Source organism: Sinohyriopsis cumingii, chromosome 7, assembly GCF_028554795.1.
Source record: "Sinohyriopsis cumingii isolate HCF-2022 chromosome 7, ASM2855479v2, whole genome shotgun sequence".
NCBI classification, from domain to species: domain Eukaryota; kingdom Metazoa; phylum Mollusca; class Bivalvia; order Unionida; family Unionidae; genus Sinohyriopsis; species Sinohyriopsis cumingii.
Window position 1 is genome coordinate 51,818,305 of NC_142967.1, and position 18,267 is coordinate 51,836,571.

At 35.1% G+C, this 18,267-nt stretch overlaps 1 protein-coding gene across 2 annotated transcripts; it reads right to left on the reverse strand.

Annotated features, from left to right (window-relative positions):
* Positions 1–608: 608 nt before the first annotated feature.
* LOC149795244 (uncharacterized) lies at positions 609–15,818 on the reverse strand. 2 transcript variants are annotated; one of them, XM_089964068.1, is made up of 2 exons: positions 15,691–15,818; positions 609–1,361 (listed from the first exon to the last, which is right to left on the reverse strand). In XM_089964068.1, exon 2 carries the CDS (start codon positions 1,350–1,352, stop codon positions 981–983), a length of 372 nt encoding a protein of 123 aa, XP_089820194.1. In that variant the 5' UTR covers positions 1,353–1,361; positions 15,691–15,818; the 3' UTR covers positions 609–980. The 2 variants fall into 2 exon arrangements, with proteins under 2 accessions (XP_089820194.1, XP_089820193.1); XM_089964067.1 differs by lacking the exon at positions 15,691–15,818 and adding an exon at positions 3,343–3,399.
* Positions 15,819–18,267: the final 2,449 nt, after the last annotated feature.

The following is an 18,267-nucleotide window of genomic DNA, read 5'->3' on the forward strand; positions in this document are numbered from 1 at the left end:
TTTTGATGTCAACACTCGAAATGAAGTTCATCAAGTAGATATTTTGTTTTTACCACATGATACTATTAAAACTGGTAGACGTCAATCGCGAACATCAAATTACGCGTTGACTGTTGCTGACGTTGCAGGTAGATATAAAGAATCAGAACAACTATCAACAAAGACAGCAACTAAAGCTCAATCTACTTTTGAACGAATTTATGAACGTGGCGGCCTGCGATGGCCACAGTCGTTACATGTTGATCGTTGCGGAGAGTTTCTTGGTGCAATAACATCTCCGATGCAATAACATAACAACACAATCAGACGATGGCACACTGCGATTCATTGTGATCTGGCAATCGTTGAATAATTGTATCGAACACATGCTGAACGGTTGTTTTGATATCAATACGATCAAGAGTGAGACAGGAAAGAGAAAAAGAAAAACAGATGCAAATGCAGTTTGATAAGGAAGAAAGAGAGACAGAAAGACAAATGCAGTTATAAAAAGAACAAATACAGTTACAGAAAGAGCAAATTTATTTACAGTAATAGGTTTAAAGGTTGACTATGTAGAGAGAGAGAGAGAGATTATAGAATGTAATAAAATAATGACTATAATGTCCTTTTATTATCTTCAATGAAACAATTTATTAAGTCATTACATACAACAATGGATACAAAAATGATTCAATTATCGCGTGCTATTCCTTTCTTTTTCGTCTCCGTCTTTGGTTCTATGAGATTTTCCTAATATCTGTAAAAGAAATGAGAGGCATTAAGAGCATTTGCAGTGGGTGAGTTGCAAAAATAAAGTACAGTATTGGTTTTCTAAGGATATGCATCTTGAAAACTAATTTGCTTTGTTCATTCGAATCTAGAGAGCTAATAAATGTAGAGAATAACTTGAAATTCAGGTTGATAAGCTAACGTTTAAGTCAAACTCGTATATCAGACATAAGATGTGACAAACATGTTACGGGCAAGACTGATATTTCTTACTTTCCATGGCGTTTGCTGTATCCGTAGCCACCTCTACCCCAGCCAAATCCACCTCCGAATCCTCCAATTCCTCCGCCGAATCCTAAACCCCACCCCTTGCCTCCGCTGTATCCTCCATATCCCCCATATCCACCGCCGAATCCCAATCCCCAGCCCAAGCCCCTGCCGCTACTATATCCACCATATCCTCCATAGCCACCGTGACCTCCATATCCTCCATAACCGCCGTAGCCACCATAGCCGCCATGTCCGCCGTAGCCACCATATCCTCCGTAGCCACCATAACCGCCATAGCCGCCATGGCCACCGTAGAATGTACCGACGGCAGCACCTACTATGCAGGCTAGGAGAACTAGTGCAGTCTTCATTTCCGTCTGCTAGAGAAAGTACGTTTACAAAATAAATGACAATATTAAATGTAACAAACGTCTTGCTTCGTGGTGTGGTTTACACGATTCCTTCGCATGCATGTTGATATTATATCTTCTCCTTTAAAGAATGAAAGACGAAGGGGTTTGCTTCCATAGTGTCCTTGTTGCAAGTTAATTGTAAATGTCTCAATGGAAAACTAAAATATTAATAATAAAAAAAAGTATATTTAAGGTTCAAAAATTGAACTATATCGATTCCATGCGTTTTTACTGGTGCTCAAGGTAAATTTCTTAATAAAGCATCGATTCCATCACCTCCAAATTTTAGAATATTAAATTAATACTCTCGAGATTATTCGAGCTCCGTTATGGGGTCAATTCCTGGGCACCATCTTCTGGAACTGCCTAATGATATCGAGATCTCCTATACTGGGCTGCTTGAAAATATACGTGTGTGTATAGTGTCATGCTTCTGAAGGAGAAATATACCCGACTCTCGCTAAAAGACCGCATGACTTTACAATAGGTTTTGATGGGAAAAAAATGATGTCTCCTTAAGAGAATTTCACTACTTTTAATATTAATGTCCCATCGACGACGAACTTCATTTTTCATATATCTTATACCACCCGTCTAGTTCATATATTGCAATAGAAGAAAATAAGCATTGGTTTGAAGATCAATAATTGCTTGTGAAACGCAGTATATATATATATATATATATATATATATATATATATATATATATATATATATATATATATATATATGTGTGTGTGTGTGTGTGTGTATATATATATATATATATATCTATATATATATATATATATATATATATATATATATATATATATATATATATATATATATATATATATATATATGTAAGGTAAGAAAGTGAATGATCGACTCGACGAGCTGCCATCATCACGTTTCGCGATGTTAGACAAATTAAGTTCCATAGTGAACAATTAAATAGCCTTAAGTGAAACGTTTAGGTTAACAGTCTGAAAATCTAAGACTTCATTCCTGCTCTGCATTGTCATTGTATATCTCTTTCGTAGCTTTCACAAGTTACTAGGTAGATGAGTGAAACCAATAAAATGAACACCACACGTAAACTGTTTAACATTTAAATATGTATGTTTTGTTTATATGAAATAAACATTCTCATCTATAAGAACTAATGGTTCTAAACCTTAAAAGTCTTCTGCATTTTTTCGTTTTTAAGTTCTGAAAATGTATCTCCTGTTCTTATCCCAGGTCCCTTTTATTTGATATTTTTCACGATGAATTAAATTGGACGTAATTATCATTAAGTATACTTGTGCAATGCATCTTCTTTTCATTTATTAAAAAAATCTGCTTTATCATCCAGCTGTTCCTATGCAACTTTGCAAAACGTAATATGAAAATAACTAATTTCTAAACACATATGCGTCTAAATACGAACATTGATGATAACATTTTAATACAAAACAAAATAAAATGCTCCTGCAGAGTATTGAAAAGAAAGGATGCATTGAAATATTTATTTGTAAATCGATATTATGTTCCTCGAAGTAATACATTGTTAGGTGTTGATTTTTCAATGGTCTTATTAAAATAAAATATGAGCAATGATTTGCACATCCCTATACACATTTAGAGCTCTTGTAGACATCGTAGTGATACAGACATTGTTTACCGAATGCATAAAATATTTTATTCTTACAAAATGAAAATGTTGCTAAAATAGGCTGTGGATAAAGATTTTGTAATTAGATCCAATACTAGAATGGTATGTTTTACAAATAATTTAGAACAGTATCTTTTTCTGTAAAGCACGATCAAGAGAGGTTTACCTTTCTTGAGACTTCCCTTTCGCGTATAGTAAGACATTCATCTTCTAAAAATGTTAAAATTGTTATTTATTTCTAACTTTCTAAGGGTATATTATGTGGATTAATCAAGAAAGTTAATTAGCATTTTCAGTAATGTCACTTACCTGTATGGTTGGTGCCGATGTAAAGGACACTAAAGACCTGAACGTTCGACTAAGGACTGGCAGTTGCCTGTGCTGCTTCGTCAGATATGCAGCACTTTTATACCAATTTTAGACTAAGTATCTGTCACATTTAATCAAAGACGATGATTGATAAAGAAGAAGGAAACACATTATTCAACAAGATTAATTTGAGACTTGAAATATTTACGGATTTTTCCGCATAGCATTTGAAAACATAATTTCACAACAACAACAAAACAGCCACGTCTACATCTAGAGCTATCGTGAAGAGTTTCATTAGCTTAATGAAGTTTAATTTATTAACCTTCAACATTACTATAAAGACAGATATGTCATTGGAATTTACTAATATAGTAAGCATAACTACTAGCCATCAGTGTTAGCGAAAAGGGTATTACTGTTGTTGCTTTTCAATTACATACTGTAAAGGAATCCGACTTCACGATTTCTATTGCTTTCTGCAAAACTTGTAATATTTCAATGTTAATTCAAAATAAGTGAATAGAGAGGAAGGAATGAGATTGCAAGGATGCTACGGCTAATGTACGTTCAACTGACTTTTAATATCTTGTTCCAATGGACCAAGTATACGTTTCCAATGTGTCTGTATAGTGCTTCATAAAACGGTTATCTCACAGTTTGTAAATACATTGATGCACACTTTACTGATCCGGATGACACACCGCTGCTTTTAACATTTCTCTTCTTTCTTAATGATAACTAAAATAGCAGATAAGGAAGGTATTACAATTATAAACACAGTGACTGCACAAATTATTTTTCTTGTTCGCTTATGTCTAAATGCTATTTATTCTCGCCTTTGAGATAGGTATAGTTCGATTTCTAACTGAGGAAGCCAAAGATGGTCAGAATGGTTGCAATTTCCAATGCTTGTGCGTTCCCATTGAGGTCCAAACACCTGAGGGAGTTTAAAGCGACAAACACAAACGCAAATCTAGTTGTAAATATTTCATGTAAGGCGTTAATGGGAACTACAGACTAATTACTGCTGCCAACGTGAACGCGTATGTCTACGTTTGTACGGCTTAAACGCGTTAACCATGTTCCATCACTACGATCTCCATTGTGGTAATTGAATTACAATCAGATGTCTGTCATGTGGCTAGTTTCGCTGTTTCAGCTGTGAGTGAAACAACTAACATTCTTAAAATTTGTTTTGAATAACAGCGATATGAACCAAATCACGTTTTCGTTAATTTTGCTTACCGGCATGATGCTATTATCTTTAATTAAGTACACGACCTTAAAATCGGCATCAGTGTCTGCGCTTGCACTGGCCATATTACAAGTGCAAGCTTCTTGGTTTAGAGACTCACTATCTGGATTGTCATTAAACGGACACGATAGTCCGATGGCGATTGCATAATGTTGCTAAAGAAGGCATGGCATGATAGACGGATAGTATGTTAATATTTTTTTATCACTGTTATTTAATTTCAATTGTGAATGTGTACTCCACCAAATCAGCCTACTAACGCCGTTCGTCTATGACATTCGTCGAGATTTTCTAAATGCAGCTTTCAGGTACTCTCCACCGAAACAAATAACCAGCTTTTTCACTGCTTTGTAGTCTGCAGTCATTCATGGATCATGTTTTTAGCGAGCTGATGTTTTGGCAAAAAAACTATCCAAACTTTGCTGCATGGTAGGCGACCACCTTTTGTGGATCTACTGTCTATACCCACCTGCAGCAAGTCAGGGGAGGGCTGCCTGTTATAAGGCGCAGTTGTCATCAGTTTCATGTTTGCTCTCAGGTGGTAAATTATTTTCATTTAGAAATGATGTTCCCGTCTGGGATAGGCAGAGTGGAAAGCTTTTAAAAACAAGTGAAAGTGTTCCCTACGATTTCTTTCGAACAATTTAAATATGAATAAAACCTTTGACTGGCTTCGGCAGCATAGCCAAAGTCATTGCCTTGTCACGATGTATGACTATCTACCTGATAAAAAATTTAAACCAGATCGTGCTTACTGAAACTCCGGAAAGCATTTGTTTGTATGTACGCTTAAAAAATGTACATCGTCTCCTTTGCACAAGACAGTAGATCTAAAAGTAGCCGCAGTGCATCTCAATGTAACCGTCTTAACATACGTTTTGGGTTATCCCTGATGCAAAGAAACCTTAAATGTATAGCTCTTTTGTAAGAACAGAAATCGCCTATTAAGCATATAGGAGCAAATGTCCAACGGATTAAGACAAAATTACAATGGGTACCAAGGTGTATGTAAATTTGAAAATTAATACAAGCATCACCAACGATGCTGTCAATGCTGGCAAAGCAACAAGAGCATGAAAATCGCAATCAGCTAAGCATGAAACGTTTGCGTTTTTGAATCATCTGCACCAGAAGTATTGGTACGTCAAGATAAAGGTGACCATGCAAAATGTGCAAGCATCATAAGATACCATTGCAACTTATAGGTAATATTGCTATGTGACTTGTGACCATATTTTTTATCTACACTTGAACAAGGAACATGCTGTCCATAGCTATGAGAGTGGACGTCTCACTGAATGTATGTGTGTGCTAATGCAAGACCGGAGAACGGCAATGGATGGGACCGCTATCTCAATGACAACAACCGCCAAATTTTTAGCCCGCCAGTTACACTGCCGCTTCTATCTCTTTAGGAGGCATGCCACAATACTGCCAACTGTACCGGAAAGCGCAACAAAAACCATTACTTTCAACTTCAAGTCCTACCGTTCTAAATGCACATATATATATATATATATATATATATATATATATATATATATATATATATATATATATAAAATGCATAATCCAATTCTAATGCTCGTGTAGACATAAACAGGCATTGATAATCATCTTTTTCGTCGCAATTTGGTTTTTCGTTTAAAAAACACTCTATAAATATTGACAGTTTCGTCTGTGTGTATCCTTACATGTTCGTTCGTTATTTGACATATTTGTTATATCCAAAAAATAACGTTCCTTGTACAAGAAATACTTATTGCCATCCATTGTTGGCATTTCTTGTATGTGTTAAATCTAAGTAAAATAGCTTTTAATGTATTTATTACAACATAAATATTACATAAACATAATTGTTAAAGAACATTGGAATTTCTCACTCGAATAATAATAATAATAACACACTTTAATCAGTAATTTAGGCCTCCGGCCAATATTACAAAATACAATACAAATTAATATAATATGCGCCATGGTTAACAGAAGTTAAATATGGCGTTCATCATGAGCATATATACATAATTTTTAATAAAGGTGTATTATTTTATAAAGATGTTACTACCTCTAAGTATATTTATTATTCACCATTCGTTTGAGTTATCCAAGACTGTCTAAGACTAAAAGCCAAATTGATGTAGTAAGAATGATTTCTTATAATTAATATATTGCAATGACTCATTAGGGATACATATTTTTCTATAGACGGAAAGAGATAAAAAACTTCAGTGAAGTATTTCTTTATTATATGGTGGTAAGCTGGACAAAACAAAACAAAATGGAATTCATCTTCTACCAAACAAGCATTATTTTACGACATAGTTCACAATACATATTATTTCTCTCAAACAGCTATGCCTACCTGTCTCTGTTTTCAGCGTATGCGCTGAGCATCTAAATTTAGCAAGTAATTTCCAAAGAAAATACGATACTCCACGTGAGATGCATGTTGCCCTCCTTATTCGTTTTATACATGCTAAAAGACACACATTATGGGAGTTTTTAATATCACTTTGCCAGTTGTATAGTGTTGAATCTTTAATTCTTTGCACAAATAGTGCGATAAATTGTTTTTTGTCTCCACCATCTTGACATAGCTAAACATATCCTAAACAGAAGCGAAATAACGTCTTTAACTTTCGTAGCCCGGTTGACACGGTTAGTTTCATCTAATCTTTTCAACATTAAATAACATTGGTGTGGGTATTGAGTTGAAGGAATTCTTACGACCTTCAACCAGCATTTAATGGATGAGGTTTAAAGTGGATATCTTCTGCACTACCTTAACGCAGTCGCATTATTGATAGATTTAGGAACACCTAAATACTGTTTTCAAAAGTTGTATTTCACAATTTCAATATTTCTACTAAATTCATATCCCCAAATTTCTGACCTATAGCAAGCGATTAGTTTTATTACCGAATCAAACACTTTAAATGCATCCTCCATAATCAAGCAGTCGAATAATTTTTGATAATTCAAAATCTTTGCAGCTGCTTTCTTTCTGCAAGTATCTGCTTTGCTTTCGTCCAAACTAGTTTTGGGACGAAAAAAAGGCCCGTGTACTTCTAATAAGACACACATTCAATAAGAATTTCTCACATGAATTACTCTTATATAAATAGTGAATTTATGTCTTAATTATTGATCACTTATAATACTTAAACTTTGTGAGGTGGCAATTAAACCATGCCAACCATTATCAGTTTATATTTAGCAAACCTTTAAGCCTCGGCACACATTAAGGTCATTTATTATCAAAGGGTTGCCCAATATACGCGACAAGAGGAATGCTAATTTAATTTTCATTTGACATTAGCTTTATGTAACTTGTTGAATGATGAAATATACTTCTAACTGCAAGCAAAACGAGGCATATTATTCGAGACATACAACTCAAATATCAAATGAACACCCTATATAAAATACACAGAACGCGTATATTGCATGCAGCCAAGTTATCACTAGACCATAGTAGCTCAGTGAATGATGTTTTCAATTATATGGCATGATTCGATTTTAATTGAGTGCTGGATTGGTAGGATGTAGACTTTGATCAAAGACCGATTATCAATGTATTCATTATAGTACAAATGCCGTGTTGTGGTTGACTTTCAGTTTTAGCTAAGATGTAAAATAAAAAGAAGTTGCATGCATGGTGATTTCCTCTCACTATATTGTTTATAACGTACACAAAGATTATAAATATTATGTACTGAATAAAATCGTCATATAAAGGGAGAAAATCTATAATCTACAATAAAATTAATAAAATACCAATTTACTGACTAATTATATTTCACTCACTCGATATCGTGATACAGGTTTTCTCAAATCTGCGCTTGACATATCATCAAAGACTGGATTGAATTGGTTTGGAAAAGAAGATATTATCTTCGACTCTAAATGGCAAATTGGTACTGTATCATATTTACATCTCCTTCATATACAGATGGCGCCATTATTTCTTGGTATAGATTTCGTTCTCAAGTTACGCCCTCATGGAATTTGATTTGCTTCGTATCAACAATTCTTCATAACTCCCATATCAAGTGCAACACGTGTATAATAAAAAATGAATTAACTTTTGACGTGGTTTCCTACTTCCTTTCTAGGTTTGACGTATCCGTTAAAATCGCATTAACAATGGAGTTTATATTCCGTCATACATTCTACGGATGCAATTAGAAACTCAAAAATCTTTGAAAACATTGACATGAAAGAATAATTTGATATACAAATCGGACGTAAAGCAGTTGTGAGAATAATATAAAAATATTGAAGATTATATCATTTGATACAATTATTTTAAGATGTTTTATGTCTGATTTTCATACATAGCTTTCATCAGCATCATATTTCCTAATGGCATATTTCTATGTATGTACTGTGTCCTTATAGTGAGCGATAAACACGATATACAGGAATCAATTCTTTCTTGTTTGTGACCAATCTGTGAACTCATTTCCTTTCTATTCATTTTCTTACCAAAAATAAACTTTTTGGTAAAATTAGAAAATAAACTCTATTACCAATATTTAATTTACTTAATTTATTTTAAACGAATATATGCGGAGTCTAATAAGGTTATTATTTGGACAGTAAAGCCAGCTTCCACGGAGATTTAATTGTGATTTGTCCTCGGAATTGTAGGCTGAATATGGGTTTGATTACTGAAGATGTATGGTTCTATGTAGAAGTTATTCAGGTAGGCAGGAAACAGAAAAAATATAATATGATCGTTCGTTGTTGATATTTAGAAAATATTGGATTGTTAAGAATAGTTTGGATAATATGCGAATTTTAACAAGATTTTGAAGGTTAGCTATCTAGGGCTTCTAAAATCCTAAAAAAAAAACGAATTGGAGGATGGCAATTTAGTGGCCTAATTTTAATTCTGTCCGGTAGGGTTAATTCATCAATAGCATAGACTTTTGGTGTCTGAGAGAGTAAAATAAATGATATGAGAGTTGTGGCCGAGGTTATTTTTTTTAAAAAATAAAGAGCAATCTCTTCTTATCGTCTGTTTGTATGAGGTATCAGAGGGGATGGGGTGAGTGTTAATGTTTGAAAACAAGAAGAGGGGCTGTAGTTGTGGGTAGAGAGTTGATCTGGGAACAAAACGTGCGGGCCAGTCATAAAATGTACAATGAATTCGTTTCTGTTTCGTTGTGAAGTGTAGAATATTGAATTACAGACAATTTAAAGTTGATTGCATTGAGCAATTAAAGTCTTATCGCAGTTATGCCAGAAAAGTCGTTGTGAAAGGTCACTTCGAACTTTCTTCGTTCTTCTCCCCCCCCCCCCCATGTCAGTGTAAACTTCAAAGGAATAGCATTCCGAAGAAGTGAAATTGACCGGGGTATCTTAACACGGTCCTTAGAAAGTAAACATTTGAGCTACCAACCCTAACCGCTTGGTAGGAACGTATGTCCACTTATCATATTTTCAAAGGGAAATTGTCACGCACTGTCGAACACAGATTCTGAGCTGTCTAAATCTGATAAAAGGAATTATTTCTTAGGGAAAGATTCGGGACCACCGCCTACATTTGGGTAGAATAAATTCGGGCGTACACTTTAGAGCAATCTGACTTTAAAGTGACGACCCTAATCGAAATTCTTTTGTCTGAAAATTACCTAGAAGAGGAGACTTAGTCGGCTCCGTGGAGGAATAAAGATTAGTGCTCTCCTCGTGAAACAAGAAAAGGGACCAGGTGGTCGTCGTGTAAAAAGAAAGGCATGTTGAGTGCTAGGACGCACAAGTCCTGAAAGAAAAATAGCGACAAGGAACAGTTTCTGAGAGGAAGACGAGACAGTCCGAAGACAGGAGTACGGGGAAAAGAGAGAAAGAAGAACGAGGTCAGAATAAAGGACCAGGAAATCCATGAAGGGGCAGAACCTGGGATACATTGATATATGGTCAAAGTGAATGAAGGTGATGCAATCGATCGTGGACATTGCGCTATTTTCACCTCATGTTATGATGATGTAATAAATCCAAATTGGAACACACCTGTTAAATTCTACTTATATAATCCAACTTGAATTGGAATTGCGAGTATTAATTTGTTCTGATTAAATTTGTTATTTTCTTGTCGAAAGGGTGTTCGTATTGTTTTATTTCTTCCCAGTATTCTCGTTCGGTTCTCTGTTGAAATTCCATTCTTCTTTCACTCCCGCCGGGCTATAATATCGAGGGAGGTCATCCTCTGGATACCGCCAGCCAAACCCAATTAACCACCCCTCTTTCCAAGAGGGCGACGTTACAATCGTGTTGGAGACTTATATATTGGTTTTCTTAGAGAAAACGGAAACCTGTAAACTATTTAAGCACCATATTCCCAAATGCATCTACATATTTACTATTAGATTCCCTTGACGGCCTTAAATTATGAATTTCGATAGAAAACTGTTCAGTGCTTCCGATGTGTCTAAATATGCAAAATAATAAACACTTGCGTGCAGAATATGCGCAGTAGAAACAACACACGAAACACGTAAACAACAATCGTAACCATGAATGCATTAATATGAACAGGATTGGGGATTTTTATTATATGGCGTGAGCTATTTTCCGCTTCTTATTAAGGTAGACAATTCGGATTGAAACATTGAAAGTGGCTTTTCAATAGCTATTTTCTCAATTAATTTATTTTCATAATTCCAAATTGGTTATTAGGTATTTTAACATTAAGCTGATGTTGAAGTCTGTATGTATGCTCGAGTCACGAATGAAATACAGGTCGACGAACCTACAGAATGGATATGACAACTTACTTTGTACCGAAGCCAGGACATGCTTATTTACTATGGTATCTCCTCTCCCCATCTCTCTATCTCCCACTATATATTACTTTGACATTGTTATGGTGCATGAAGTGTTAAGTCCGTTCAAATCATAATGAGTAGCGAATTCATTGTGTTATGAATGCTTTAAATCCAAAAGGTAATAGCTATTTTGTAACTTGCGGTTAATAGTTACTACGAGTTCAGTTCTCCTTTTTTTCGGAAAACCAGCATATTTTACAAAGAACATTCATATATATATATTGACATTATAAACAAAACCAAAGCGTAATCGGTTTATCACAATGAATGTAGTCGTGTCTGCTGAACTTGCTTCGTTGGGCAGACGAAAATGAAGGCTGTACTAATTATTATGCCCTGCAAGTAGTTGCTGCAGTCCTCCCATAATGGGTACGGTGGCAGCGCGCATTTATGCTGTTATAACCGCTATATGGGTTATTGTGGACACAACAGCAGCAGTGGACGTGCATATGGTATTTAAGAAAGGGGAACATAGGGATACGGTAGCTTATAGTATATATACACTGCTGGGCTTTGGGTGGGTTGGATGGATGGGTGGATGCACTCACGGCAATGGCCACGAAAGTAAGAACTAACATTTCTTATCTCTTCCCATTCGAACAAGGCAGGCAACCTAACAGGTCAGCATTACTAATATATCAATGTTACATTGTTCCAGCCAGTGCAAAATGACTGTATTCTGTTTCGTATTTAACAGATGTTAAGACAAACATCTATAAATAACGTTTTGGGTAAAATACCTTAAGAATATCATGCCTTGCTTTAATCATTGTTATTGTCGTGTTCTTGACCTGTACCAACAATAAACGTGTTTCAATACAGAAAACTAAAAAACTAATTTGGCCAAGTATTACATATCTCTATAACGATTGATAGATAGATAGATAGATTTGTGTCAATAACAAAACATTACAGAGGAAATTGAACGATTCTTGAAAGAAAATACATTTTAATAACTCTTTTGGAAAATGAAATAAAAAATGTAGATCACTCAGAGTGATTCTATGCAGAATATGGGTAACTTTGGCACTGCTTATAATTAGAATGTCAAACGGAAAGTTACCTGTCTTAATACTGATAAAGTAATTTTATTTGCTGGTAATTTTCTAGTTACACGAATGTCCACGTGTATGATAGCGTCGACACAAATCTTTCTTCGCATGTTGGCTGATAATTCATTGCGTTTATTTTCCGCTTAATGTGACGGTAAATCAAAATGTGTGATCTCATATTAAAGCCAAATGCCACATAAATGGCATGTAAATCATTGCATGCAGTTGCCTAAGCAACAGACAAATTTAAGCTTCCAAATTTCATATTCACTATAAAATATATTAGTGTATTTGATTTTCGGGACAATTCTACAAATTCGCCTTAAATATAACTTTGTAAGCAAATTGTAAAGATGTTGCAAGAACCTTGCACATGGTCATGCACGTTTGATCAGTGGCATCATTCTAACTCAGGCCTGCGAAAGAAGGAAGGTTGTGGAATTGAGTGAAGTCAACATGTGATAATTACGTCATATCAGTGTTTGCTCGCTGTTAATAATAACGTGTTCATGACCAGACGAGGGAGTAATGGGAAATATCATCCACTGCCACATGTTTCATCCGAAAAGATTGATTACACACCTCATTTTCATAAACACATATAAAGGACATGATGACAAGCATAATTATGGTCAAACATTATTCTGCAAGAATAACGTAACATCAGCAGGCTGCCTCCCCCCTCCACACACACACACACACACACACACACACAAAGAGCCACACAAAAGCACAAGTTTCACTTGAAATTATACAATCTTTTATTTTTGCGTTTATTTGGGTATTAAGAAGTTGTGGAGTAAATAGACGCAGACTTTTGCTTTGGTGTACTTTCGAGTACAGTCCGAGACATTAGAAATTCCAGAAACAACACCACCACCAAAGCAACACTTGACCTGATCCGACCCTGAATATAATCATTATTTATGTTGCCAATGGGAGACTAGGCGTTTAACTTAAACTTAGAATAAAAAGTCTAATGGCCTTTATGAACGCCTAAATAGAAATACCTTTATCAGTCGACTTATAATATGATTATTTGTGAGTAGGAATAATTTGTTCATGTGTCCAGTTTGTCTACTCTGTATCAGTTGCTGTTTGTGCAATAAACGAAGTGATTTTTACCACAATGGTAATTGTCTTCGTCACTTTTCATGAATCTATCATCAAGCACCAGCCAAGAAGCAACCTTTTCACTTTGAAGTCTGCCTTTACGCGTGTTAACATTGAGCAGCTAGGCAGTTGTTGAACCTGGATGTTGTTTCTTAACACCAATGTTTCAAAAACTGTTTTATGCTGACTGTATGAAAACGAATTTGGAACATGTAATATAAACATAAATACAATGTGGTTCAGTTGTATTTTCTCTTATTTGTGTCCTTTTCTTATTTTCTTACAATCCAATATCTAATTTGGTCATAATTAATATATACGAAGTTAAAATTCCAGAAATGTAATAGGTTGAAAGGTAAATGAATGATGATCATTACTCCACTAGTCAAAGTGAACACAGTGACAATATTCGCGACTACCTTGGAATACATATGAACCTGCTAAGATAAAGAGAAAATGATAGAGATGTACAACCTTCTAAGCCAAAACCAATCTCTTCCATATCTAGTTCGATGTACATGTAGTTAATGAAGCTCAACCAGTGATATCGGTTTAAAATGCTGTGAAAAATAAGAAGCCACATTTTAAAAGCAATCTGTGCAATTAACGATATATTTTATAGACCTGGCAAACATGTGGCTTTGTTTTTCTGGTGATCTGCAGGGCATTATTAATAGATATGATGTGTTTCGCTGATGCATAATACAAGTTAAAGAACGGGGTGGAGGGGGTGCAGGAAGTATGAAGGAGTAAAAGAAATTCCATTTATATAAACTAAACCGACGTACAAAATTGGGGTTATTTTTAATTGTACATCAAATACAATCGTATCAACCGAAGTTACCCACTTCACAACTGAATTTTTCATACTAGTATACATTTCTGCTCGTTCGCTAAAGATGATGATACGATGGATGCATGGAGAAATTAACCGCTGGTGCAACATGGGGGAAAAGTTCTTTTTTTTTCTCGTATTAGCATACAATAACTGGCCTCACCCTTTATACATTCGTTTAATATTGCTTTTAGTTGTGCCAGTCCAACATTTGCTCAAGTGATACTCAATGTTGTTCAGTTTATATTATCTATTGCCGAATCCGGTCATGCATAACATGCACGAATTTAATGCTTGAGAAATTTAATAGTGGGACAGTCGAATGAGTGAGCATAGCTGCAATAACATTCGCGACGACCTTAGAATTAATAGGAACGGTTCAATATAAAAAGGAAATAATAATAATTTATATCATTTGAATCCAAACCCTCTTCTACCTCCAGTACGGAGTGAAGGAAGTTTTACAAGGAATACATGTTTAAATCCGTGACAAAAAAGAAACCACATTAATAACAATCAGTGCAATTTGAGATATAGTTTATAGCCTTGGGAAACATGTACTTTATCCATTCCGGGAGATTTTCAAAGAATTATTTATAAATACGTGTACAGCATACAAGTTAAACAATGGCGAAATTGAGATATGAACAAAAATAATTTCAGTTACATAAAGCTTTAAGAAAACCACAAACGTACAAAACAGGATAATATTCGTTGTACTGTAAACATTCCTGTCTACCGTATATACCTATGTCATAACTTAGTTCGAAAAATAGTAGGCATTTCCGTTGAATTGCAAACAATGATATTGTGATGTAAATATATGCACTGGGGAAACTAATTGTTACAGCAGAAATTGTCGAGTAGATTAAAAAATGTCTTGTACCAAATTTTCATCTGCATTAACTGAAAATAACACATACAAGTTTAAATCTTACAGAAAATATTTGAGTCATTTCATTTTCCTATCGCTTTCACTCCTCCATTTTGTAATATCACATGTAAATTCAGCAGATGGCCCAACTAGAATGTCTAATTATATTTATTAAGCTGTTGGTTATTGAATGCGATATCACTTGTTTAGTAGAGCCGCGTAAAAAAGTAGGTAAAATGGGAAATGTAAACACGTGTCTAATTCGTGAGAAAATGTGTCACATGGGCATGTATATTTGGCTTGCGCTGTGTATATCGCATTGTGTGGGAACATGTTAAGCAAACAACCTAAAGGTGATTGGCAGCATGAAACTCGATCATACTTACGTGTGATTTCTTTTACAGTTTTCTTGTTTTAAAGCAGACTCCCTCCATCTCGCTATCATATTATAATTACTGTAATTAAACCTTGAATATTAACAGGTAAGTTCAGTTACATAATTATATTGCTGTGACCTCTAACTGGGGCAAAACAAAACTTAAATCCGTCTGCTACAGGCGAGAGCGTGCGCAATCAACGACTTCCACGGTGCATTTTTTGTGACGGACACATCGTGATATATATTACTCTTTCGTTCCCCCAACCCTAGCTGAACTCTTCTCCTCCGGTTTATTTTATCTGAGCGTGTATACATAGAACAGTATACATTTTGCCACAAATCTATTTCACGTAAAAATTAGGTAGTGTCTTTTTTCATCAAATATATTGTTAAAATCAAGAGGAAGTCTATGGGTACCCTCGGCAATAACGTTTACTCAACTGTTCAATAAAATTCAAATTGTATCATAATACTTGTTGGATAAAACAATATATTCTAAATTGAAATAAATTTTAACACCTTTTACAATCACTGCATAAAGTTGAACAATGAAACATATCATGCAGAAGATATCTGAAAACTGTGTGTTTCCGTGTGTTTATGTGTGTCTGGTAAATGGATGTGAATAGGGTGGTATGATTGAATGCTTATTATGCCATCGTGTCACAGTAAATATTATTTTTTCGTAGGTTTAGTGATGCAGTGAAAATAAACTGAGACAATCAATTCGTCACTCAAAACTGTGGTATAATTCCTCACATAATGAATGACAAATTAATCATTCTAGACTGTTTGATAAATTACTCTTGTTAGTATGAGCAAGAAGATTGTTATGCGACGATGATTTACCTTGTTAAAGGTGACACACATCAACATGTGAATTTTGCACTCTCCTTGATATTGCTGAATTAATTTGAACTGAATTGTATTTCCACATTTGTAATAATAATAATAATGAGGACTTTGTATAGCGCCTAATCTTTAGAAGCTCTAAACGCATTGCAACATTAGACAACACCTATTAGATAAAAAACATATAATGATATGATTACAGAAACAAACACCATGAAATTAGAAAACATTAAAAAACATGCTGAAAATATTTAAGGTAGGAAACATTATTAGGTCTTTAAGTTTATTCTTGCAGTCGAAATAAGTGAGTTTTGAGAGCATTCTTGAATGTGATCACTGCGTCTTTGTGTCTAAGTTCAGTGGGCAATTCATTCCACGTTGCTGGGCCTTGGTATGCAAAAGAACGCTGTCCATATGACTTTGTTTTCATAGTGGGAATAATGAGTATACGATTGTCAGAAGAGGAGCGTAAGCATATTACTGGTGTGTACACATGGGTGAGGTCGGATAGGTATATTGGACTTGAGTCCGACAGTGAAACGTAGCACAGACAACAAATTTTGTGTTTGATTCTGGATCGAATGGATAGCCAGTGTAGGATACAGAGCAGCGGAGAGGTGTGCTCTGATCGTGGTACTTTAAGTATGATCCAAGCAACTGTGTTTTGAACTTTTTGAAGTTTCTGGAGCAGATATTGAGATGAACCAGACATAATTGAGTTACAATAGTCCATTCTTGAAAGTACTAATGTACAAATAGTGTTTTAGTGACATCATCTGAAAGATATTTGCGAATTGAGCTGATGCGTCTCAGCTCAAGATATGCAGCCTTGCATATGTTCATGACATGTTATTGCAATGTGAGATTACTGTCCATAGCAACACCTAGGTTTCGTATTGACTGTGTGAATTTAATGTTGGTGTTGCTGATATTTATTGTTTGAGGTAAATATGAATGAAAAAGTATTTGTGTTGTGATCAGAATGGCCTCAGTTTTATCATCATCCATCTGCAGCTTGTTACATGTCATCCATGATTTCACATCAGAAATGCACCTCGCTACACCTTAGATGGTAACATCAACTTCAGTTGGCTGGCTAGATTTGTATATTTGGGTGTCATCAGCATACAATTGGTGAGACACTGGATGATTCACTTGAGAGCGACTGAGTGTACATAATGAAGAGAACAGGTCCAAGAACAGACCCCTGTGGAACACCACAACATAGATCAACTGGGCTGGAGTGTATTCCATTTGCAGATACAATTTGTGTCCTGTTGACCAAGTAGGACTTGAACCACAGTAAGGTTGTATCATAAATGCCAAATACATGCTGGAGACGGTGAAGTAATATATCATGGTCTATTGTGTCAAATGCTGCAGACAAATCAAGGAGGGTGAGGACTGTAATCTTTCCGCTATCCAACGCAGAGAGAATGTCATTAACTACTTTTAGAAGAGTAGTAGAACACCTCGATCTATTGCAACAACTAGTTGTGCTACTTCTGTTCCTGTTACTACTTTCATTGGTAGAATGGATGTGTTTATTGCACAATAAAGCAAATTGTGCATGACGGTCAGGCACTGAACAACATTCTTTTTGTTGCTTTTGCTAACACATTTCATTATGGTATAAAATCAGAAACAAAACCAATTTATTTTCTACCATTTCATATTCTTTACGCATTCTCCCAAAGAACTCTCCAAATATTGTCCGTCAAAAATAAGGGTA

What these genes read in the sequence shown, in the direction of transcription:
- LOC149795244 (XM_089964068.1), bottom strand. Translation starts at nt 1,352, where the DNA reads ATGAAGACTGCACTAGTTCTCCTAGCCTGCATAGTAGGTGCTGCCGTC.